This window comes from Centropristis striata, chromosome 8 (genome assembly GCF_030273125.1).
Source record: "Centropristis striata isolate RG_2023a ecotype Rhode Island chromosome 8, C.striata_1.0, whole genome shotgun sequence".
In the NCBI taxonomy this organism is placed as follows: Eukaryota; Metazoa; Chordata; class Actinopteri; order Perciformes; family Serranidae; genus Centropristis; species Centropristis striata.
The window spans coordinates 13,465,008-13,490,945 of NC_081524.1; the positions used below are offsets into that span (position 1 = coordinate 13,465,008).

The 25,938-nt window shown below is 36.2% G+C and overlaps 3 protein-coding genes across 3 annotated transcripts; 1 reads left to right on the forward strand and 2 right to left on the reverse strand.

Annotated features, from left to right (window-relative positions):
• Positions 1 to 681: 681 nt before the first annotated feature.
• Positions 682 to 3,188, reverse strand: acbd7 (acyl-CoA binding domain containing 7). Its single transcript, XM_059338707.1, has 4 exons — positions 3,061 to 3,188; positions 1,442 to 1,559; positions 1,265 to 1,327; positions 682 to 1,165 (listed from the first exon to the last, which is right to left on the reverse strand). Exons 1-4 carry the CDS (start codon positions 3,070 to 3,072, stop codon positions 1,092 to 1,094), a joined length of 267 nt encoding a protein of 88 aa, XP_059194690.1. The 5' UTR covers positions 3,073 to 3,188; the 3' UTR covers positions 682 to 1,091.
• A 2,350-nt stretch (positions 3,189 to 5,538) lies between these two features.
• On the forward strand, positions 5,539 to 9,750 carry rpp38 (ribonuclease P/MRP 38 subunit). Its single transcript, XM_059338307.1, has 2 exons — positions 5,539 to 5,672; positions 6,978 to 9,750. Exon 2 carries the CDS (start codon positions 6,985 to 6,987, stop codon positions 7,813 to 7,815), a length of 831 nt encoding a protein of 276 aa, XP_059194290.1. The 5' UTR covers positions 5,539 to 5,672; positions 6,978 to 6,984; the 3' UTR covers positions 7,816 to 9,750.
• Positions 9,751 to 11,543: 1,793 nt separating this feature from the next.
• Positions 11,544 to 25,414, reverse strand: nmt2 (N-myristoyltransferase 2). Its single transcript, XM_059339600.1, has 12 exons — positions 25,232 to 25,414; positions 23,737 to 23,854; positions 21,356 to 21,497; positions 19,959 to 20,077; positions 19,489 to 19,580; positions 19,273 to 19,389; positions 18,838 to 19,008; positions 18,606 to 18,714; positions 18,334 to 18,504; positions 17,366 to 17,533; positions 17,073 to 17,210; positions 11,544 to 14,768 (listed from the first exon to the last, which is right to left on the reverse strand). The coding sequence occupies exons 1-12, from the start codon at positions 25,342 to 25,344 to the stop codon at positions 14,748 to 14,750; spliced, it is 1,479 nt and encodes a 492-aa protein (XP_059195583.1). The 5' UTR covers positions 25,345 to 25,414; the 3' UTR covers positions 11,544 to 14,747.
• Between the last annotated feature and the right edge of the window lie 524 nt (positions 25,415 to 25,938).

Consider the following 25,938-nt stretch of genomic DNA (forward strand, 5'->3'; position numbering starts at 1 on the left):
AAGTAAGGGATCTGAATACATGCAATACTTAACTGCAACTCCACAACCTGCATCCTCTAAATTGACAATGCCCATGAATCAACACCTCACTTAAAGTATCAAAAGTAAAAGAACTCATAATGCAGAATGGCCCCACTCAGATTGTTTTATGTATTCCACATATATTATTGCATTCTTATTTTAGATGCATTTATGTAAGCAGCATTTTATTGTTGTCTGGGTAGGATAGGATAGATATTCTGAGAGGTCGGCAGCCTGTTACAGCGGCTCCTTCAAACTTTTTTCCCCCCTACTTCTTATTTGTTGACTATTTTTTATACTATTTATTTATTTTTATCTTTATTCTATTCCATTTCATTATTCTATATTTATTACCTTATCTGTTTTACTCTGTACTTGTGCTGCTGCAACACCTGAATTTCCCCCATGGGGGGGTCAATAAAGGAATATCTTATCTTAAACTACCTAATATTCTTTTATGTGTTTGAATTTATTAGCATGTGTAATCATTTTAAATGTATCATTTATTTTATGTTAAACCTGGACCTCAGCTAAATGTAGTGAACACACATTACATTACATCACTGTTGAATTGGATTACTGACAGGTGTTTCTATTATTTTGACCACCCTGTTTATATCAATGAGGATAAGCTAATATTAACAACAAAAACAAAACAAAAACAGTGCACAGAGAGCTTTTATTTTTCACATTTGACAGCATTTAGTTTATGTCCTGTTTAGCTAAGGAATCAAGCTACATATCAAAGTGCATGTAATTACAGTACATCGTTGTGCACATTGCAGGGACTTCACTACATAAATCAGATAAAATAGCAATTAGCAAATTTAATCACCTAAAAAAATTCATAAAAGTTGTTCAATTAATGATCAATGTAAAAAAAACATGAGAAAACATGAAAAGTAATCACAATAAATTTGAAAAGTCACTTTATCCTGCATTAATATGGCCTCTGAAAGCAGAAGGCTACTTGTTATAGGGACAGCAGCATCGTTTCCATTACTCCGTTAGTAAACTGTTGTTGTTTTTTGCATTAATTCTTCCTCTTCAGTTCAGCCTTGCTCCGAGCCTTACATGCCGTATTTGCTGATGATTTCCTTTGCAAGTGTAATGTAGGCTGCCATGGCATCGTCCTTGGACATTGCTGCACAAGTGTGAAAATACAAAATATTTAGTTTAAACGTACAATATGATGTTGTTTTTTTAACCCACATTTACACCTCCAAGCGTTTTTAACTTGTACCTTTTCTGGATTCCCAGGCGTCCCACTTGGCTTTTCCTTTAAAGTCCAACATTCCTGGTCTTTCTACAGCACACAGAGAAGAGAAAATGTTTAACATTCAGGAAACATTATGCATATGAACATATGAACATATTAACATATGAATGATCGTGTTTCTGTTTCTGCAGAAACTCATACCAGTGTTGATCTCTCCAACAGTCGCCTGCTTATAAAGGCCGTACAGGTCCAGCAGCTCCTGGTCTGTAGGCCTCGTCTTCACCTTCTTCACGTCCTCCGCCAGCTTCTCAAATTCTTCCTGCAGATAATAAATGGTCAGATAAGGAGCCACTCTTTGTATTTCCAACAAATTATTTAAAACTCAACTTTTTTTCATGAAGGAAGAAGAAAATATTTGATTTATATATTGATGTAAATCAATCAAATGCAGGATATTTGACCCCATGAGACACTTTAAATGACTTCATTATACTTTGCACAATGACAAAGAGAGGCAAACAGAAATTGAATACACAAATAAATATGTTTTCGGGAAATAAATTGGGGAGAACATGTAAAGGGGAAATTATACATAAATACAAAAATAAACAAAGATGTTAAAAGTAATGGATTAAAAAAGAAATGTAAAATAAATGAATAAAAACTACAATATAATATACCTAGTCATTTAAAAATAATAAAGAATTAATATGGAATTTCACAATCAGGTAAATAAAGTAGCAAATTAACAAAGCATATTTCACATTTTAATATTTTATTAATGCCTACAATCATTATATTACTACTAGTACTATATTAACAGTAGTACACTCATTGGCATATCAATTATTTTATCAAGTCACTTATTAATTTTTGTTTTTCCAATATAATACAATACAATACATTCATGGAAAAGTAACCACCAGAACAACAAAAATAATAATCATAATAGCATAACAGACAAGCATAATGAAAACATACAAAAAGGAGAAACAAAAGGAAAAAACTTTTATTTATATTTTAATTTGGCACCTTCCGTCCTCTATATAATGTTTGCACACGGTAAACAGCAATAAAAAGTTACTCTGTCCAGTCTGACAGATTAATCATTTTGAGGTATTGGGTGCAGCAGGGGTAAAAATAACCACAAACTATGAGAATGCGCATATTAATTAGTTACAAACAACAGTGAATAAGAAATCTTTGAACAGTATTCCAGTCATGGTGCAGCGCCCGGGAGAGCTATTGTTGCATCAAAAGGAGGCAAACAATGGGCTTTTATTCAAGACTCTAGTGCTTTTGTGCCGACTTGAATGATCTACTTTACAAAGGATCTAGGGCATTTCAGAGCAGATCATTATACACCATTGCCTAAAACTCTCAGTGGAACAATTTAATGTTTCTCAAGAAAGTTTAATGCTATAAAGATTAACCAGTGAAAGACAAAGTACTGAGCCGAAACGGGCATTACAGTAACCAGTGAAAGTACCATGTTCTTAATCAATAAGAACCAAATCTTGTGATATTCCTAATAATAATAATAATATTTTCCTGCTTGTCTCCTTTTTATGCAACCTGCTGACTGGAAGTACTGTAGTTGCAGCATCAGAAGCAACACAAAGCCGGTAGATGAATATATTTAGCTCATTTTCCCCTTTAGCCTACTCATTCACACAGTCAAAGATGGATGACACCACTCAGTAGATGGTGTGAACCTGAACACACTCTGCCGCTGCAGACCGTTATTCATTTTACAGCCACTATGCATTTTATAGTCTCGCTGCGACATAGATGAAGACAAAAAGGAGTGGATATTTTACCTGTGAAGACATTTTTGTAGAGATTTGGACACGGAGCTCAGATGAATTTTATTTCTAGTGTCGGCTGGACGTCTCCCTCTGCGCAGCTGTGAATACAACAGCTGACCAATGCAATAATATAAGAGCCAAGCAGAGAGCTGCAGAGGAGGGAGCAGAGGGCTGCAGGGGCGCTGATTGGCTGTATGTCTCACACACACACACACACACACACACACACACACACTGCAATGGCTGGTCACTGTGAGCAAATTAACATTTATTAGCATTAACAAATTTATTAGACCACCTGAGAAAATAAATATTTCTAAATATTTTAGAAAACTTTCAAAAGCTTGTTTAAATTCTTCCTGCAGATTACAAATGGTCAGAGAAGGAGCCACTGTTTGTATTTCCAACAAATTATCTAAAACTCAACTTTTTTTCATGAAGGAAGAAGAAAATATTTGATTTATAGATTGATGTATATCAATCAAATGCCGAATATTTGACCCCATGAGACACTTTAAATGACTTCATTATACTTTGCACAATGACGAAGAGAGGCAAACAGAAATTTAATACACAAATAAATAAGTTTGGGGAAATAGCACACGCACACACACACACACACACACACACACACCCTGCAGAGGCTGGTCACTGTGAGCAAATTAACATTTATTAGCATTAACAAATTTATTAGACCACCTGAGAAAATAAATATTTCTAAATATTTTAGAAAACTTTCAAAAGCTTGTTTAAAACTAAAATGTAATTGTTATTTGGCAAATAACAAACTTGATTCCCTTTTTATACCCACATTTGCTCAAATGCGGTTCACTGGGCTTCTCTGAGCAGTCAGAAATTAATCAAGCTGAACATTCAACCACTAAAACTCATTATTCTGCTCAGGAATGCAAATAAATAACTGGATACAATAATAATTATATTTTATTATTATTATATTATTATTATTATTATTATTATTATTATTATATTTTGTAAATTCCCTGGCAAGGTTATAATAGTTTTGGATTTTTCATTAGTTTTGGTTTTAATTTTTGTTTTCAAATTCAGTTAGTTTTAATTAGTTTTTAGACTGAGTTTGCTAGTTTTAGTTTAGTTTTTATTAGTTTTAGTTTTTTGTAATGGGGTATTTGTTGGGTGGGAGATTAAAAGAGGTCATAGTAAATTTAGCCTTTATTTCCTTTGCCTTATCCATCTTCATTATGTATGAAAAAAGTTGACAAAGACAAAAACGAAGGACATTTTCACTATCATTTTAGTTTGTTTTGTAACCACAAAATACAGTTTCAGTTAATTATCATTATCATGTAACCTTTAACCCTTAAAACAAAGTCTGAAATCTCAAAAAAGCCTTTAAAGAAGTGAGGACCAGCCGAAATGTCCTCACTTTGCAAAAATGACCTCACTCTGTTGGTTAAAAATGTTTTCCGGTCCTCACTATGTCGGAAGTACAAGAACCACACACACACACACACACACACACACACACACACACACACACACACACACTACAGTGTTGCTCATGAAGTTGGAATAAAAATATTTTTTACCTCTTTCCCATGAAATCATTGTGTCAATGTGATTTATTCTTGACAGATAGAGTGTATATATTCTCAAAAGTTTATTGATAAATCTCTTCCAAACTGATGACTGATGCATTTAAATAAGAATAGAAACAGAGGATTGTGTCTGAAAACAAAATTATTCCAACTTTATGGGTAGTGTATAACATTTTTTGACAAACAATGTAATTAGTATTTTTACATTCTACATTGTGGTTTTGCTGCCATAGTTTTACCTCTGTGCAGGAATACATGATACAACTTTAGGAGTGCTATATAAAAAGTAAAAGAATAACAAAAAAAAGTTTTTTTTTTAAGTTTTAAAAAATATATATAATATAAAGGTAAATAAAACTGGGCAAATATATATAAGTATAAATAAAAAAGGAATAAATAAATGTTGAAATATAGTCCTAAAGCAAATTAACAGAGCATAAAAGGATTATTATAAGAATTTTCATTACTTTTCATAATTATTTTAATTTCAGCTTTTATCTATGTAATAAAAATAATGAAATAAACAAATTCTATATATATATATATATACATATATATATATATATATGTGTATATATATATATATAGATATATATATATATGCACACACACACACACATACACACACACACACAATACAATACCTATGAACAGAAAAAATAAATAAATAAAAAGCAATACAATAAAACAATAAAACAAATTAATGTTACATGAAATGAAAAGGTTGATCATTTTTATGTTAATATAATATTTGTCATACTTTGTTGTTTGTGCAAATTAAACATATATATTTTTTACATAGCATTTGTTTGAGAAATCGTTTAGAAACACGTTACATGTTTTCGGGGAATCTGTCTTAATTCCCAGTGAGCGCTGGGTGGCGCCGTTGTGTCTTTTTTTCTTTATTTTTTTTCAAATAAAGTTTTTTCAATTCAAACAAAATGGCAGCGCCCTGTGGTCCACCCGTGTTGTTGGGCTGAAGATGTGAGCGGAGCTACAACCAGTTTGTTTCAAACGGAAAAGTGTTTTTGCTTCATTAACCATCAGGTAAAGTTACTAAATGTTACTCGTGTTTGTCAAGTATGTTGTAGACTGTGATGACGTAATGGAACAGGTGACGTAGAAATTCATCAAACACTGAAGTTGTTTTTTCCCTCATAACAATTTCACAATACCGTGAATTTATTTATTTAGTTATTGCTCATTAGGCTGGTATTATTTTTACTCCCTTGAATTTAATCAGTAAAGAGTTGTGATGAAGATTTTTTTTATTTTTAAATAGTTTGGCCTTTTTGTCATCATTTGTATTTATTGCTGCCTCCAATTTTGTATTTTGTATTGTGTGCTATTTTAATAATTTTAGCAGTGATTTTTTAAAAAGTACTTTCAATTACAATTTTGAGATACTTTAATTGTACTTGAGTATTTTTTTAATTTGTGCTTCTTTAAACCACTTAACCTCATCTCAGAGGGAAATATTGAAGCTTTTACTACACTTCTGCTTATTTGGTAAAATAAAATCAACTCAACTTTATTTAACACCTTTAGAACAAATCAAATGGACTTCAAGGTTCTTAAGATGGAAACAGGCAACAGGTAGGATGTTAGAAAATAGTGAATTGTGATCAAATTTAAAAAAATAAATAAATCATAATGGCCATCAGTAAAATGTTGATAAAAAAATAAAATAATTTGGGTTTCTTGAAAGGTGCTATATAAATTTAAGTTATTATTATTATTATTTTTATTATTATTAAAATGCTAATAAAATTGAATAGAATAAAATAAAATAAATCATAATGTCCAACAGTTAAATATTGATTTAAAAAATAATAATAAAGGGAGAAAAATACATAATAAAGACAATATAAATGGTATAAAAATAAAACCACTGAGCTAGAATAGACTACATAAATACTGGACTAAATAGATGTTTTTCAGTTCACACTTTAATATTAATATATATGCAATATATATTTATGATTAATATTTTATTTGAGTTTTCAATAACCATTTTACACACACACACACACACACACACACACACACATGAACAGCAGCGGATAAAAAAAATATAGATAAATAAGCAAAAGGAAGCATACTTCAGGTTGTATGAATACCAAAATAACAATAAAATAAAAGACAAAAACAACAAGAAAAACAAAACAAAATAACAATCATGCTAATTTAGAATGAAGCTCCAAAGGAGTACGTAGCTAGTCACAGCACATGGAGGAACAGTACACATCTATATACACCACATCTAAATATTAATATTTTTAAAATAATTTAAATAAAATAGCTCTTGAAAGTGTTTCTTATTTACTTCAGGGTTTCTCGTCTTTATTTCAGGGGAGCTATGGCTGCTGCAGGAAAGCCAGTTAAAAAGGAAAACAAAAAGTATGTTCCAGTCAAGACTTCCTTCACTTCACCGTTCTCTCCTAAATGGGAGCCACTTCCTCAAGACGACATGCATTTCATCCTGAACACCCTGAAGGACAAGCTGGTCTCCACAGGTCTGGAGAAGAAAGAGGTGAAAGTGTTTCGCCCGTGGAGGAAGAAGAAGAAGGACCAGAAACCTGCTGCCGCGGCAGAAGTCGTCCCTCAGGTGAGCCAGGACGGACAGGTGAAGGACTCGGCCAAAAACGGCTGGACGGATGTGGCGGCGAGGAGGCAGCTGGCCATCGGCATCAACGAGGTCACCAAAGCTCTGGAGAGGAACCAGCTGAGACTGCTGCTCGTGTGCAAGTCCGCCAAGCCCAGACACATGACGGATCACCTGATTGCTCTGAGCGCCACCAGAGCCGTGCCGGCCTGCCAGGTGCCCCGGTTGAGCCAGAGCCTTTCGGAGCCGCTGGGGCTGAAAAGCGTCCTCGCTCTGGGGTTCAGACACTGCTCCTCCAAAGATGACGAGGTGTTCACCGACACTGTGGACGCCATTAAACCCAGAGTGCCTTCACTGGATGTTTCCTGGCTGCACGGGACAGCACAGTGCAGCTCGTTAACCCCTGAAGAACCTGTCGACATGGAAACGGAGGAGGAAGCCTGCCAGAAGAAGGGCCAGAAAAGAAAACTTGAGAGTGAATCTGAGGAGGTCGCAGAGTCGACCTCTTCCTGCACTCTGCAGCCTCTCAAAGTGAAAAAAATAGTTGCTAACCCTGCAAAGAAAAAGAAAAAGGCCAAGTCATAGACAGTCAAAAGAATCAGACTCTCTGCAGATAGAAAAGATAATAAAAGGACCATTCCTATGTTTTTGCATGTTTTAGCCCTCTGGTTTCAAATGTTGTTGCTTTTTGCTTTTGACGACTTTATTAAATGAGGCAGAGTCTCCTCATGGTGGATCAGAGTCATTTCCCCCTCTCAGATTGTATCATTGTAAGGATCTTTACAGGCCTTGAAATGTTGAAAATATCTAGTAATTCACCTCCTGACCTTAAAGTTTAGATCTACTGTTTCTTGGCATATCAGTTTTTTAGTTATTGAATGCATTTTCCCACATATTGGGCTGCCATGTGTTTATTATTTTTGCGAGGAGTTGAATCCTGCTTGAGCGGGTTACAAAATTAATTACAGTGAATGAAACTTTTCAGCTTCAGGTTTCAGCTCCTATGATGCAAAGATATGCAGCTTTAATTTTGAAAATGTATTGAATATCTTTGGGGTTTTGGACTGTTGTGAAGACCTCACTGTGGTTTTATTTCAGAAATTCTTCCATTTAAAAGTTGAAAATGAAAGACAGAGCAGATTAATACATAATGAATATAATTATCTGCTGCAGCATTTATTGGAATGAGCGATCTTTGTAAATAAATTATGCTTCTGTTCTCATACTGAAAGTAAATAAATTGAAACCAGGAGCTGAATGAGCATATGAAAAACTCTTAATATGTATATATGTATGTGGTATGGACCATGACTTAAAATAACTTTGTTAAAGGGGTCGTTTGGATTTATTGAAGTGGGTTAGAGGTCGGTCGATCAATGACAGTTTGGAGTAGCGGCAATGTGTCCAGAGGCAGCAGCAAAACATATTCTAGCCTCCTGAAAACATCAGTTTAAGTGTTAATTACCTAGAGCAGGAGTCAGCAACCTTTACTAACAAAAGCCAAAATATTATAAAAAATGTCAAAATGGAACCACAAATCTTATTTTGGGCCCTACAATGAAGATAAAACAGCCTAACTAAGTCTAAATTAACCCTTTGATGCACAACATGGGTCTTAAGTGACCCGACAGAGTTTTTATGTTTTTTTAATCATCATACATCCTAATTTTATGTTTTCCTTTATTATTTTTTTAATAAAATCCCTTTTTGTGTCACTACTCTTCTAATGCACAACATGGGTCAAAAATGACCCATATCCATTTTTTAGCTCAGTAGCTTGCTAAGCTAAGTACTTAGCTAACTTCTTGGCTAAGTATTTAGCTAAGTAGCGTGCTAAGCTAACGACTTAGCTAACTTCTTGGCTATGTAGTTAGCTTAGCAAGCTACTTAGCCAAGTAGTTAGCTATGTAATGCAAAAACTTTTTTTCTTCATAAAGTATGAGAGGCAAAATGGAAATAATATGTTATCAAAAACAAGATATTTAAAGAATACTTGGAATATTCAATCATAAAACAAGTTGATATCAAAAGATAGAGCACAGAAACACACAGCAGCATTAAATAACATGGAGAATGAATGAGGGTCATTTTTGACCCATGTTGTGCTTTAGAAGAGGTGTCTATATGTTGTGCATCAAAGGGTTAACCTACCATTATTACTAATAGGTCATAATGAGCATTTATTAATATGATTTTGTCAGAATGCAGCGAGGAGCCAATTTCAAATGAGAGGCTGGACACCAATGAAATATCTCAGGAGATTTGGAATCGAAAAGGGAAACACAAAATAAGACTGAAGGTTGGCTAAATGTATTGGTTAAGGTGCTGGGCGGGCCGCAGACTTTCAGAAGCTATGATGCACATTTTAGTTGTTGAAACATGTTTTAATGCTGTATATAAGCTACACATTTTTACAGTTGAAGAATACAAATTGCTTTGGGCCTACACCAATGATGAATTAAAGTATAAGGAAATAGGCGTGTCATTTCGTATCATTTTTTTGTCACGGCCACAAGGTAAGTGGTGAACTGCCAGAGGTAAATAAAAAAAGGTAAGCTTAACCGAAACTGAAAAAGAATGTACATTTCAGAATTATACAAGTAGGCCTTTTTCAGGGAACAAGAAATGGGTTAACAACTTAACTCTATGGAGTCTTGGGCTATTTTGTCCATTTTTTAATTCTTTTCATGTCATGTCATTTTGTGTCTTTTTTTGGTCATTTTGTGTCTTTTTTCAGTCATTTTGTGGCTTTTTTTGTCATTTTGTGTCTTTTTTTGGTCATTTTGTCTTTTTTTAGTCCTTTAGTCCAACATAAAGTGTGATTTTGAATCTTTTTTTTACTTTCAAAACGCTATCATGCTCAATAAAGAATTTTAAATGTTGCAAATGTGCATTAATTTCAGAGTGCACTGAGACATTAAACTGCATCATTTTCAATTAAATTCTGGAAAAGTTGGTGTGTTATAAAACTTTTGACCAGTAGTGTAAGTACCTCATACAAGCCCACTTTAACAAACCCAAACTATCCCTTTAACCCTCCTGTTATGTTGTGGGACAAATTGACCCATTTCAAAGATATAAAAATATTTTCAAGAAATAGTTGAGTATTTTTTCCGTGATTAAATTTCTTCTGCTTGGTTTATTTAGTGTAATCAACATATAAAATGAAAAGGCTCGTCTGTGAAGTGCGAGAATGCAGGTGTTATGAATTTGTTTTATTATATAATAATAAATGTTAAATGTAAAACTTTTTTTAAAAAATAATGTGATGTAAAACTATTGTATTTTATATGTAGGTATTTCCAATGTACATAAAAGTTTTAACATGCCTTTTTTTTTAAATGAAAAACAAGTGAATTATCCTCATTGAACCATGATTTATGAGAGGTAAAGAACACCATTGCACTAAATATTGATTGAAATGGTTAGTAATGGAGTTAATAATGAAATATAAACAATGTTTATTGGGATTTTTTGGTTTCTAACACTTTTGGATAACTAAACATGCCCATGTCAAATTGACCAAGGAACATTTTTGCTGTTCCTGAGAAACGAACATAACAGGAGGGTTCAAATGTGTCAAGTATGATCCTGTAGTGAACTTCCCAGGTCACCAAGACTATGTCTCCTTGGAGACAGAACTATGGTACCCTTGTTGAACAAATACAATTTTAGAGTATTAAAAACTGGCCTAATAACATGTGCAAGGACTATTCTGAGGTGTTGGAAGGAACCCCAAGTTTCCACAACGAGTCTGTGGAAAACACAGATGATGGAGACTGTGGCATGTGAGAAGATGTTGGGGAGATTAAATTGTGAAAATGATATGATAAAAGAAAAATGGGATAGTTTTGGTAGGCAGATTTGTTGATTTGACTGCTCACTTGCCTGTCTTGTTTTTAGTTCATTTATTTTCAGATTTAGTATTTTATTTATTTACTATTATTGTATTATTATTATTTTTATTTTTTTTATGACCTCCATCATGTCAGGTTTGTTTGATGTTCGTTTGTATGTTGTAAAAATGAAAAGATAATAAAAACTTTGAATTATAAAAAAAAAGTATGATCCTGTGAACGGACTTCATTTTAGTGGCATTTTATTGGCCTGAAACAGGCACAACACATGACATTCACAGTGATGTTTTTGTGTTTCTGAATTAAACCTCCACTGTGTGTGAGATGATATATTTTTCATGTTCTTTGTTCTTTAACAAACATTTCAGACCCAAGTCAATTAAAATGCCAAAATACAATTAAATGAAATAAAATGCTTCCTTGGGCTTGGTTAAAAAGAAGTGCATTACTCATGTCCCTTTTTAAAGTGAGTTTATTCAATCAAATATCCATGCTGGTATAGCCGATGTGTGTGTTGAAACAGATTGTTATTTGCATGGGGGTCATGTCTGAATGATGCTGGTACAAGTTCTTCAGCTTTTTCACAGCTTACAATGGATTTGAATAAAAATATTGTTCTTCAGTTAGAGAAAGCTGTATGTTGTTTCAAAAGTACACCCCCCACCCCAAAATCTGAATTAAAATTAAAAAAACAAATCTTTTAAATAAGGCAGGTACTTCGGGTTGAGTTCTCACTAAAGGGTGTGGCTAGTTACATCAACGCTAAAAATCACAGCAGCAAAACTGACATGCTCATTCAAACAGCTGCAGGCAACACATCTGTGACACAACCGACATCCATGAGGCACGCCGTCGACTCAATGACCCAGTCTCAATGTTAAAATAATGCCGGTAACATCCGTCTTTGTAACTCATTTAACCTTACAATGTTTTAAAAAAAAGAAATATTTGAGCCCTGAAGCACTGACCGTCCATTGGTTGTCCTTTTCTCGTCGATATATATAAAGGGATGAGAAGGAAATTACATCACATACAGAAAAAGTAACGACAAAAATGGCAGCAGCCTTTACCTCTTATGTTATGCAGAGCCACATGAACAGAAGCATCCAACACAAAGTAACAAACTCAGCAAGAAGACAAGTTAAAGACATTTTTAACCTTTGAGTGCAGCAGCAGCTCCACCACACAATAAGTGGTCCATTCAAACAGTTTTTCATCAGAGATCATCGCTCAGTCGAGCACACGGAAATGCCAAATACTCCAAACCCTCAAAAAACTGTTTTTAAAGTTGCCTTTTGATCTGGAAAATTTGGGGAAATACTGGAAAGAAAAAGGAACAGGAATCATGTCTTCAGACATTTTGCAAAGTACAATTATAAATATCAGAACTGTTCAAAGAATTTCATTTAGCTGCACGACACACTAAAAAATGACCCACAGTATATTTTTCAGACACACAAATACAGTACCATTAAAAAAAATCCAGAGAAGTCAATAAAAATGGACCTGGAGAAACAGGAAAAGCTCAAATTTCAAATAGATGCGGTTACGGATACAGGCTTTATTCAGCCGCTGTGCTCTGAATACATGCGGTTTGATTATTCCCCCAGACACTTTGAATGTGCTCAGTTCTCTTTTTTTATTTAACTGAGGGTTTAATTTCTTTTAACAGTGCAGAGTGCAGTCGCGGTAACTGATCCTTATGTATGTAACAATTTCAGCGAGAGAAGTCATAGTTCATCTGTAAGTGATAATGGCTAAATTAAAAAAAGAGAACTGACCTTGGCTGCTTTAAACAAGATTTCACTGAGACTCTTTAAAAGTATGTAAGCCATTTTATGCTATAAAACCGTCTCTAGACTGTGAAAGCCTAAGTCTCACCTAAATTGTTTTCTCTCCTGTGTTTATACTAGATGGGAGAAAAAAAACTTTTGCAAGCCAATTTCTTTCTTTTTTTGTCTTGAAAATTAAGAAAAACAATATATGCTGTTTGCCCTATGAATGTAGTGTACAGCCCCTTCAAAGTAAAAATACAAAGAAGCAGATATTGTTTTCCCATGACAATTTTTAAGACAATTATGTCATTAACTCACATAAACAGGGCAATGTTTATCTCAACTGTTACTCTAAGTATGTAACTGTAAGTGTTTGTTGTTGTAATTGTATTACATGTTTGTATGTTTATTACAAATAAAAAAATAAGGAACTTATAAAGATTACCCTGGCAAAACTTGTATTCCACATGAATACAGGAGAGAAAATAATTTTAATCAGCTCACTAGATTTTTTTTCAGCACTTGCCGGTTGCCACTCAGGGCAGAAATCCTAACTTTTTACAAATAAATTTTGTACAAAATCTAAATAAAATCTACCCTGGTTACAGTTTAATTGGCATTTGTGATCATATTCCAGCCTTTGATGCTGTGAGTCTGCCCTGCTTGTGCACTCAGCATATCATCCTTGTTCTTTCAGCTACTGTAACTCTTGCCTTATTTAACAGCCTTGCTGACTGATGACACAGCAGTAAATAAAACCACCAACAAAATGTGGTTTATAGGTTCTATTAAAAATCTACTCCAGAAACACGTTCATAACATGAAAACAGCTCACATCCTTTGTAAAAACCAAGGGTGTACAGTTTGTACCGCAACCGGTCCATGTTGAAATGTGACCCTTTAAAACAAAAAACAAAAAAAACAAAAAAAAAAAGGACCCCTTTGTTAGTTTAGGAACTCAAAAATTGTGCTTCATTGATGCAATACATTCTTCATCAAAAACCATTTTAAACTTGTCCGAACAAACTCAGTGACATCTACACTACGTATGAGGAAAATACTTTGGATCAGCCCTCCCGAACCCCAAACTCACACTACAGGAATAAATATGATCTGGCTTTAAATGTACAGGTAACTATATATTTTTAACAAAAAAACATGTATATCAATGCACCAGTTGGATGAGTCTTTCCACGAAGATATCCTTTGTGTGTTTATGTGTGTTATTTGACAGGGTTTGTGTTTCTGAGTGTGTGAAGATGATATTTTTCTTCTAAATGCTTGAGGGAAAAAGTTTTTTTCTTTTATAAGTCAGCTATCACAGAAACAAGTTTGTTGATTTCTAATTCTACTGAGGCCCAAAACAGCCAGCAGAGAAACTTCTGACCACAATGATATGAGAATAACAACTCTTTAAATGCCTTTAACACCCTCTTATACTGCAGCTGCAGCGGGGACACATGAACTTTTCATTTCGTATTGTGGTTTTGTTTACTTGTTGATTATCATTTACATATTTCAATGAAATTCAATGACATGCCAGTCCCTTGTAACAAGGTGTCTGCTGAGGAAGAAGAACTAAACAAAATTCACAATGTCAAGGCATCCTCTTGTATGTTTTAAATGTGAGTGTGCATGTCAGGAGCGTTGTACTGTATGAGTATCTCAGGCATAGCATGACTTCACATTCAGGATGTTGATGATTTAAGAGTTTTCACCTCCAGGTGAACTGAGAATGTTCTTGAACCGTCTCCCAGTCTCCAGGTTGGTTTTACTGTTGTAGTTCTCATTGTCTAGCTTGGGCTACCTGTATGTCCAGGTAAGGAATAGCCAGAGGTCGCTAACGACCTCCATCAGTGTTTGTGTAGCAGCCGTGAAGAAGCTGCTACTGAAGGACGAGGCCAACCTGAAACACACGGAGGAAAGAAATCATGTGAATCAGATGCTGAAGGAAGCTGCACCAGCTGCTCAAACATTTCTTCATTTCTGTAAACAAACACTGAAATGGGCTATTGACAAAGCTAGCATTAGCTTGCGAACGCTTTAGACCAGGGATTCCCAAAGTGTGGTGCGTGCATCCCTGGGGGTGCGTGAGCTGCTGCTAGGGGGTGCGCGAGATGAAAAATGTAATTGCGGTCTGATAATGACACAATTACATTTCATTTTTGCATCTATTTTTTTGGTTGTTTGGTAATTTTTACATGTATTTTTGGTCAATTTGTGTCTATTTTGATAATTTTGTGTCATCTTTGGTCATTTTTGCATCTATTTTTGGTTGTTTTTGATCTTATAATGAAGCATAGAAGAAGTTATCTTCTTGTTCTTGTATCATTTTTCCAACCCGGTTTATGATGACTGGGTTGTGTTCACTCCACGCTCATTTAAATTTGCTGCAATTTTTGTTCAACGCAGCTCAAATATTATAACATCTTCCCAACTGATCTGCTTTCTGCCTCTGATCCTGAGCCTGTCATCATCCTCCACCTTTAATATGGCTATAAAAAATCTTATTGCATTTTGTTTTTTTGAAGGTGTTGGGGATTGGGGGTGCGTCAACCCAGTTGGGACATAGAAGGGGGTGCACGGCTGAAAAAGTTTGGGAACCGCTGCTTTAGACTAAAGGGGTAATATTCTTGACAAATCTGACCTGACACTTATTAAAAAGCTATTAAATAATGATGAAGTAATATATGATGAAGTAAAGATGATGTTAACTGTGAAGATTTTAAAAGTCCACTCAAACTGTGATCCCAGAATATAATATTTTACTGATAAATCACTAGTTTGAAAACAGAAACCAGAGTTCTGAAGGACTTTACACACGAACTTAGTGAAGGATTTATTTTAACTGGTGCAACCCAATCAAAATAAAAGGATCATTCTATAAATAAACAATACTGCTAATATTACATGTCCTCAAATAGTTTATATTAATATTCACAACTGAGCCTTTATGGACTGGAAGGCTTACTTAACTCTCCACATTACTACAGTATTACTTATCCAATGGATTAATGTAGTCCACTTAATAGTATTGTAAAACTTGCAGAGGTAATAGCATTACAAGCTTCATAAACACAAAGATAAATACAACCCCACCACCAGTAATGTCTATCTGGGACCTGCCTCATCTTTCATTATTGGGTCTTAATACCAGATTTTAATCAGTGAGTATGTTAAGCCAGAAGTGACACTTATTTCCAGAAACAAGTACTCCAAATTGTTTGTGCACTGATACAAGCAATACAACAAAGAAAAACAAAAGAAAACAGGAGAAAGAATGGACTGTAGTTGTGTTTGTTGATGTCATTGGCACGTGTTTGCAAAATTGCCTGTGTACAAGTGTCTTTATGATTTATAGTATGTTTCCTTTGGGTGCAATGATAACTTTGGCCCATGTTGCAAATTCAAAACATACAGTAAAGTGCCTACTGTAATGGGTGAACCTTCTACCATTCTTGGACTCCTGACAGACCCGGGTATTTAGCCTGCTAGATATTTTGGGCTGTCTCCAATGCATAGACAAGCTCTTGGCTTGTGTCTTTGAACAGTTCTCACATAGCACTACAGCAGTAGTTCTCAACCTTTTTGAGTCGCGACCCCCAATTTAACATGCATGTTGTCCGCGACCCCCGCTCACTGAACACAATCTCACACGCACAGTTCAGATCACCCAAAAAAGAAACAAAATGACCAAAAAAAGGAAACAAAATTACCAGAAAAGACACACATTGACAACAAAATGAGCAAAAAAGACACAAAATGACAAAAAGACACAAAATGATCAAAAAAAGACACAAAATGACCAAAAAAGACACAAAATGACGAAAAATAGGAAACAAAATGACCAAAAAAAAGACACAAATTGACCACAAAATGATAAAAAAGACACAAAATGACCAAATAAAGACACAAAATGACTAAAAAAAGACATTAAATGACTAAAAAGACTAAAACACTAACACAGTGGAGACAGAGCTGACTTTCAAAATGATTTGGCGACCCCCAGAAATCATCTCGCGACCCCAATTGGGGTCCCGACCCCAAGGTTGAGAATAGCTGCACTAGAGCACCAATAAGCAAATGTGGCAGCAACACAGATTTCTTCTTATCTGGGGCTTTAGTCAGTGAGTCGAAAACCAGGGACACAATTCTGTAATTTGATCTAGGTATTAGTTAATCATTTGCTCAGACAAATCAAGCTGCTGACCTTATCGGGGTCCATAGGGGGACACTTCCAATTGTAGAGGTAATACTGCAGATTTCCATCTCCTATGCCAAACTTGAGCTTCTCCAGGAACACCTTATTCTCCATTAGATCCAAGGCATTGAAGACATCAAACCCTTTCTGTTAAACACACAGAAGAAGTCACAAAGTAAATATCATGATGAATCACACAGTAGCAAGAAGGTTTTTACTCTAAAAGAGCTGGTTTATTTATTTAACTGTGCCCCTTTTCTATATTTAAATCTGGTTAATCATTTAGTAGAAAGTAACATTACCAGCTTGGCCAGGATCAGTGCATCATTCATTAAGTCCAGTAGTGGGGTTTGTGTATGAACGTTGTAAAAAGAGTAAGCAGCCTTCAGGCTCCTATGGAGAGGGTGATGCATCACTGTCGAGGGCAGAGTGTAGAAACTAGTGAAATCTGTCAGGACACCACCGGCACCCTGAAAAAAGAGAAACAACTGTTTAAACTGACAGCACAATCAACAGACTTTAATATTGTTAGGATCAGGGATGGGTTATCTATAACGTTAATGATCAATTAATAGATTATTCGCTACATGCATATGTGGGCAAAATAGAAGATATATATACAGTACTATGCAAAAGCCTGTTTTGATAACGGAAGCTTTTATTTTGAAAGGACAAAATGAGACTTCCTGTCTATCTTAAACTAACTCACGTGAGATTAAATTGAAAAGATAATACTTGTTGTTACAACTTTCAGTTTGCAAACTGTAGCTTTATCGGACTTCATTCTCAGCTCATTGGTTTATTGGCTTTTATTTTGAAAGGACAAAAAGAAACTTGATCCTGTCGAGCATAATATTAAATCAAGAGATTATACTGTGGATAAGATAACATCAAGGTGCTCAATTGATCCCGAAAAGGCATAAGGTATAAAATTCAACCTAGTAATTCATGCTAGCAAGGTTTGAAATAGTAAGCTAGTTTTGCTCAAATTAATACTCTTGTATTTCTGTGTGTTTTATGCGTGTTGATATTGCAACTTTCAGTTTGCAAACAGTAGCTTTATCCAACTTAATTCTCAGCTCATTGCTTTATTCATGTATCGTGTTTCAGTTCAGTGAGTACTGATACTCAGTCGTAGATAAAATTAAAAATTAAAAAAATACACAGATCAATTAGAAATTCTGTGATCGTCCAAATTCTTCACGACCAATAATCAATCATCGATTAATTATTCCCATCCCTAGTGAGGATAGAAAGTCGTTCTAGATACCTCTACTACAAATGTGTCAATGATGTTGTCCTGTGGCAGGAACCAGTGTGCCACCTCCTCTTCTCCCATAGAGGGTGCAAGCTGGAAACGTCTCAGGAACTTCTGTAGCAGCTCGGTGACTTGGCGGATGTCACGCCTCTCCATCGGCCGCAGCCCGGGGGTCTTGGTGCTCTGTATGGTGTGTAGAAAGCAAGACAAAAAGTCGATGTAAGTTCCTGCCGTTAATAATAATTGTAAAGAGGAACTCAGGACGGGCAAGTTAAAGTGTTTACATCTGGTAATCTGTAGAGTTTCATGGTTCTTTGCAGGGTCATGTTTCTGCTCAGGTGGGAGAATTTAACTTCCACAAGCTTTCTGGGATTCAAAGAACGATGCCAATACCTGACACAGACAGGAAAGAGCAACAAAAAAAAAAGCAACAGAGGAAAAGAGTTAAGGAGTCTTGGTTTTGAAGGACTTTCTTTGTCTCATGTGTTTTTTATGTTTGAAAACTGCGTAGCAAACCTGCATGTGGACACAGGCTTAGGCAGCACCACTCCTGCTGTGTATACTGCCTGAAATATTCCTTCTATGTTCACCCTCCGTGTGATCTCTCTGATGAGCACTGGGGCGACGCGCTTTGAACGCAGCTTCTTATGGACACACAGAAAGTTGATCTCAACCATCCTCTTCACTCTGGAGCGGCAGAAGGAACAAAGATGCGCATTAAAGTGAGTTTCTATTGAGTCATTTACATTTACATTTAGTCATTTAGCAGACGCTTTTATCCAAAGAGTAAGAGCAAATCATCAAGGTATACTGCAATAAGAGCTATTTGTGCATCAATAAGTGCTGGTGACAATTCTAGAGGAGTAGAATTATCGTGTGGTCTAGGAGAGAAGATGCACTCTGAGTCATATACCTGCTCTGCTCTAAATGCATATAGTAATGAGTGCTTACGTGTCATAGATGCGTATATCTGCAGGGATGGCACTGATGAAGCCTACAAGCTTCTTATTTGAGGACACTCTCACTCCACAATGCCACTGTGGTAACCAGCCGGGGGGACGCAGAGCCCTGAGAGGGGAGGGAATGATTAGAGGGAGAGCAGACAGTTATATAAATGTTTGGTGAGCAGAGTGATTAACAAAAACAACAGCAGAACTGAAAGCTTACCATTTGAGAAAGTTTGGTGAATAATCGAATCTGAACATGTTGTCGTCGTCCTCCACGTAGTTTTCATTTAACAATGTGTACAACTCCTTAAGCTGAAAAAGAAACAGCAAAAAAATAGTTGGAAATTCTACAAATTGTATTTTACAGCTGCAATTATTAATCAATTAATCAATTAGTCTATCGAAAGATAATGAATTGGCATTTTGATAATGGATTAATCATTTCAGTCTTAATTTTAAACATTTGATAGGTCTAAATTCTCAGATGTTAAAAATCCACACTTGGTCTTACATTACAGTTTTGAATTCTCATTCAGACAAAACAAGATATTTGATGAGGTCACTTCATGTTCTAGGATACTATGATTTTACTACCTTCTGATGTTTCATACACCAAACAACTTATTTGTTTATTCAAATAATAATCATCAGATGAATTGTTTAGGTGTCTGAGACAAACACTGTACTTACTACATCTGCATTGCTGAGATCCAGAGTGTCCCACATAAAACCTTGAGGTAAGGAATATGGCTCCTGTCTAATGTTTTCTTTGTCTGCTTCAATCGGCCCATGACTCGTCACCACCTCATCTGCAAAAATAGAACAGCTCTTGTCAGAAAACATAAAACAATTTTTCAATCACCGCTTTTCCAGTGGACTTGTACATTCTGCATTTTGCTCAGGTGACACTGATCCTGAGCAAACACCTAACACAGTGTTTTTTTAAAACAGCTGACAGTTACAAAAACTGCTTCTGTTGGTCTTGTGATGACCGTGTTGCAAGCCCATGGCAGTAGCTCTCCTGCACAGACCTGACTGTTTGGCTAATAGTTCTCATGGAAACAGCTTATTTAAATACCACTAAGCATGTCCTGTGATTATGCCTGGACCCCAACTGAACCTCACAGCTGACATGTTTTTGGGACACTTGCTTTGAGCAGCACAGACTGGGATGAAATAAAACCCACTAGATGGCACTGATGCAAAAAAAACAGTGTTCAAGAAAGAACTAACTGGAGCCTCAGCTGACAGCTGAAGTTATACTGTTTGAGTTAGAGAAGCAAATTAAGCTGTTTCCTTAAGCATAAAATGGCCGAGTCGATGATTTATTATCACTCAAACGAACAAACTTACGAGGCACCAAATGTATGCTTTTCCTTAACCTCCTGTGACCCTGCGTCCTCATATGTGGACATTACATTTTAGGTTTGCTGGACTTTATACTTCGTTCTGCTTAACTATGACATGTTGTCCTCAGTAGTACACACTCTAGAAAATACATCAAGGAGTGCAAAAATCAGCATCTTGGTAAAGTCAATCAACAGCTTATCCCCAGAAAAAAGTGGACCAGGTACAAAACCTGATCAGATTTTATGGTTAAAACGTGTTTATTTGTGCTTAATAATGTTTGTAGCTTGAGATTCTGTACAAATTTGACTATTTTTAACAATAGCAACAAGCTACGACTGCTAATCAGGAAGTTCTCATTTGACAACGAATAGATTTTACTATCGTTCTTTCAAAGAGAGGCTGTAAATGTATGGAAATAAAAAGTTTTACACAGTGGTGAATTAATTGTGTTCTACAGTAAAATAACGCTTTGTTTTTAATCATGCTTTGCTTTTAATAACGCTTAGTTTTTAATAATGCTTAGTTTTTGTACTTATCATGTCCTACTAATCCAAAATATCTAGGAGAAACTAACAATACTTACCAAGCTAAAGCTTGGGTCTCAGGAGGTTAATTAAAGTGATATTCAAACATGGAACTGACTACTGACTACTTTTTTAGCACAATTAAAATAATTAGGATGTAAATCAAATAAACCATGCCCTTGTCCACTCTGCCTAATTCAAGGAGGTACTGACTTAGCTTCGGCACGGGCTGGGTGTCCCAGAACTGGTACTTGTGCTTGGCTGCCTCATCGATGCTCTTTGCTGGACCCTGGCAGGACAGCAGCTCCATGGCTCTTTGGATGTCCTGCAGCTTCTGAATGGGCAAGCCAGGATTCTACATGAAGAGAGGGAGCATGTGCACAAATAAGATCAAAGGGAGTGGGACTCTGGTCTGGAGCAACCTAAATGAAACCTGCATGACTGACATGACATGCAACACACAATTTGTATTATATGTAGCTGTAAAAACAAGAGTGTAAAATAATAACCCTTTCAAATAAAAACCCTGTGCCTGACAGAGGATGTTGGACACAAGTTCAAGCCACATTTGACTTTTCACACCAGCTATTTGGTAACTGATAAATGGTTGGAAGGATCATCAGTCAACACCTGAGTCTTAGCATTTGATCATTATCTGGATTTGGTGTTTACGTAAAACAGGAGGAACCTGGTTGTTCATATTCCATTGTACAGAATTCAGGCTTGTTTTTGTTTTGTTTTTAGTTTTAGTAATGCATGGTTACAGTTTTTTGGTGAAGTCTGTTATTCTATGAATGAAACTTGAGCTGAATTTGTCCCTGGAGTCCAGATCTTGCAGTACATTGTGTAGATCTAGAAGTGTCTTTGATTGGTTTTGCAATCCCTCAGACACTCTCAGTCATCAACCAATCAATGCATCATTCTGTTTGATTTCCTTCATCTTACCAGCAGAAATTAACCACGGGCAAAAAATTAAATTCATCCTCTCCAACTTCTAGCAGACTTGCACTGTCATTTCAGCGTGCATTACATAGTTTATCATCATGTTTTCTTTGGTTTAAGTGACTAACTGTTCACATAACTCAAGCTGAAGAAGCACCTGCCTGCATGACAGACGGTGATCAAAGATCTGGATAAGATGTGACCATGCAACAGTATCCCAGTTTATTATTGGGGCGCTCCACACTGCAGACAGTATTCATGTTTCTCTAAACCTGCATAAAGGCTTGAATGATGTCTACACGAACAAACAAAGACATAACTGAGATAGTAACACCCATGGAAATGTGTTCAGGGTTTCAAGTTTACTTTGGCTAGAAGCCACAACAAAATTAACTCAATAACTGTAGGGTTATAGACATCACAGACCATCAGCGAAGTCTAGACAAAGATTAGTTAACCCCTATTGACCCATTCACACTGATAACCCCAAACAGGGCTTTACGAGGGTGATATGTTCCCCAGCTCAATACCCTCTTAATATGGCACACTAATGAGACCTTTCAGAGGGTATTAGCAATCAGCAATGGTTTCCCAAAGGTCAACAGTTAAATGCATGTTTCTCCGGGTCAATATGGTGAAATCATGCATCTTTAGCGTTTCGCCTACTGATGTTATTCCCCATTAAACCTAAGTTTGCTGGCAAGAAAGTTTTCTTGACTTCAGACATTGATATCTCCCCAGTGGCCGAACAGAATTTTACCATTCAAGATGCATTTCAACGCCCATCTTCCTTTGTGCAATTTGACCTGGGAAGCTAGCCAAAACCAATTTCTGACAATGTTAGCTTGTATCAAAAGACATATATAAATAGTTGTACATTTGTTGTATGGGTTTGTTATGGGAGGACAGAGCTGAGGAACACAGGGCTTTAGGAACATAAGGGGGAACCCTAGACAAACCAAGCCACTTTATTAGGTACACCGGTGCAACTGCTTGTTAATGCAGGTATCTAATCAGCCAATCACGTGTCAACAAATCAATGGATTTAGTCATGTAGACATGGTCAACACAACCTGCTGAAGTTTAAACTGAACATCAGAATGGGGAAGAAAGGTGATTTAAGTGGCTTTGAACGTGACATGGTTGTTGGTGTCAGAGGGGCTGGTCTGAGCATTTCACAAACTGCTGATCTACTGGGTATTTCACACACAACCATCTCTGGGGTTTACAGAGAATGTTGCGAAAAAGAGAAAATATCCAGTGAGCGGCAGTTCTCTGGGTCAAAATGTCTTGTTTGAGATGATAGAAAGGCAACAGTAACTCAAATAACCACTCGCTACACCTAGGTATGCAGAAGACAATCTCTGAACGGACAACACGCCCAACCTTGAAACAGATGGGCTGCAGCAGCAGAACACCACATAGACACTTTATTAGATACACATTACTAGCTAATAACGTGGCTGGTGAGTGCAAATTTTCTTGGCTTGTTGCTTGTGTGCAAAAACACTATTTTGCATTTCCTCTAACCCATTCCTAGTACCCTGTCTACCAAGTGTCTACACTTTATTGGTGGATTATGGTTTGGGATTTGCAATTAAATGGTGTGTATTTAAAAAAATAAAAAAACGTTCAGTGGGTCATCTTCGCACCTTTATCTCCTGAGAGTCAGAGGCAGAGTCCGACTTGGCTCCCCCCGAGCTTGGCTTCTCCTTCTTCCTTTTCTGCTTCTTCTTCTTCCTCTTGGCCCCCAAATCTCCCCCTGGACTACTACAGACATGAACACAAACACACAGCACATCATTAAACATTACTTGACTCACGTTTGACCCTCGACACACACACACACACACACGAATGAATCAACTGTTAAACTATAAATTAATTACTTAGTTCTGTCTCATCTGAATTACTGTCCAACAGTTTGGTCCAGCGCCTCAAAGAAAGACCTTTTTAAACTGCAGCTCACTCAAAACAGGGCAGCACGCCTCGCTCTGCAGTGCTCTTTTAGAGAAAGTGTTAGGAGTATGCACAAGAGACTCACATGGATGCTGGTGGAGGAGAGACTGGCTTATAGTCTTATAATGTTCTTGAGAAAGACTTATATCTCACATAAACCTCTGTTTCTTTATTCTTACAACTTCAGCCAACAAATGTGAAACATAGTTATAGTACTAAACAGGCCTCAGGAAAGAACTTCACCTTGCCTTTACCTAGAACCAATGCACTCAAAAGGTCAGTTGTATATAGAACTGTAGCTCACTGGAACAGTCTCCCCCCACACTTGATCACAACCAGTGGAGCGTCGAGTTTTAAAATGAAACTGAGAGAAGCAGTGTTTTGTGATAATAATATGTTGCAATAGCATATGAAAATAGGAAATCATGTTAAGTTGAACTCAAGCATGTTAATACATCTGCATTGAGCATCATGGTACATTTTATGCTTACCGAGTATACTCTTCTATAATCATGTAACTCTTTTATAATAATGTCTTGTATTACTTAAAATATATTATAATCATGTTAATATACATTATAATCATGTAAGGATGAATGACTTCATGTTATTCTCTGTATAAATGCTGTAATGATGTAATGGTGTGATAATTGTTTGATTTAACGTGGACCCCAGGAAAAATAGTCTTCATCTCTATGAAGACTAATGGGGATCCAAAGGATACAATAAACAATAAACACACACACACACACGCACGCACGCACGCACGCACACACGCACACACACACACACACAAGCAAGCAAAGCAGCAGTAAGCTAACGTTAGCTACCATAGCAACGAATGACAGCTGAGCTAGCCTACCGTTAGCTGGCTAACTGACGGTTTGACTGAACGGGTGGTTGTCATCATGTCATTCAGTCAGGAGGCTAGCTCAGAGTGTACATTTCTAACTTGAAACACAAACGGTTAAAACAACAAATATGATAACACCATTAAGGTCTCTAATTATCACTTCTCCTGTGATTACTAGGTTGAAATGACGGCCTTGTAGCAAACAGCAAGGCTGTGTTTGTGTCGGCAAACGTAAGCTAACGGCGCTAGCCATCCCCGACCGAGCTCACACACAAACAGGCTCCCTGAAATAACGTTACTGCGTGTCCCGAGCGGACCGGACAGGCCATCCTCACCCCTGCATATGCTCATTCTCCTCCTCATTGTCCCCGTCTATCCCGCAGGTGTCCTGGTCATCCAGCTCCAGGCTCTGCTGGCTGGCCGCGGATTCACTGTCCTCCGCCATCATAAAAATGTTTTAAAAAATTGCCAGCCACCGTGTATGATAGAGATCACGGGCAACGGGCGAGAGATGGAAAAACAAAGAAAGTGCCGAAGGAAACCGCACCGCCTAGAGGCCAGGGGAGGGAGCACAGAGCCACACGTTTAAACCGGGAAAACTGTACAAAAAGAATTGTTTTTTCATTAGATTAAAACTTATTATAATGAGAAATCTTCTCAAAATAATCACTAAGTATCACAAAAATAATTAGTATGTCAAAATAATGACTGCATCTCAAAATTAGAAACTTTCTAAAAACAAAATAATGACATCTCAAAAAATTACTTAGTATCGCAAAATAATTAGCATCTCAAAATAATGACTTTTTATCCAAAAGTAAGGACTTTGTATCCCAACATATGGACTTAATATTGTGACTATGACAGAATTACATTTCTCTAAAATAATGACTATTTCTGTTTATGAGAAACTTTCTAAAAAGAAAAAAAAATGAGATCATAATAATAATAACAGTATTGCAGAATAAAAAGTATTTCAAAACAATTACTTTGCATCTTAATAAGAAACTTTCTAAATATGACATTTAATAATGACTTAGTA

Bases quoted from the DNA above. Each gene is read 5' to 3' on its own strand.
- rpp38 (XM_059338307.1), top strand. From the start codon at position 6,985: ATGGCTGCTGCAGGAAAGCCAGTTAAAAAGGAAAACAAAAAGTATGTT.
- acbd7 (XM_059338707.1), bottom strand. The intron at 1,328-1,441 runs GTATGAGTTTCT...TGTGTGCTGTAG, and splicing joins TGTTGGAGAGATCAACACTG to AAAGACCAGGAATGTTGGAC. The intron at 1,166-1,264 runs GTACAAGTTAAA...ACACTTGTGCAG, and splicing joins CGCCTGGGAATCCAGAAAAG to CAATGTCCAAGGACGATGCC.
- nmt2 (XM_059339600.1), bottom strand. From the start codon at position 25,344: ATGATGGCGGAGGACAGTGAATCCGCGGCCAGCCAGCAGAGCCTGGAG. The intron at 23,855-25,231 runs GTGAGGATGGCC...TCATGTCTGTAG, and splicing joins GAGAATGAGCATATGCAGGG to TAGTCCAGGGGGAGATTTGG. The intron at 20,078-21,355 runs GTCAGTACCTCC...CTATTTTTGCAG, and splicing joins CCAGCCCGTGCCGAAGCTAA to ATGAGGTGGTGACGAGTCAT.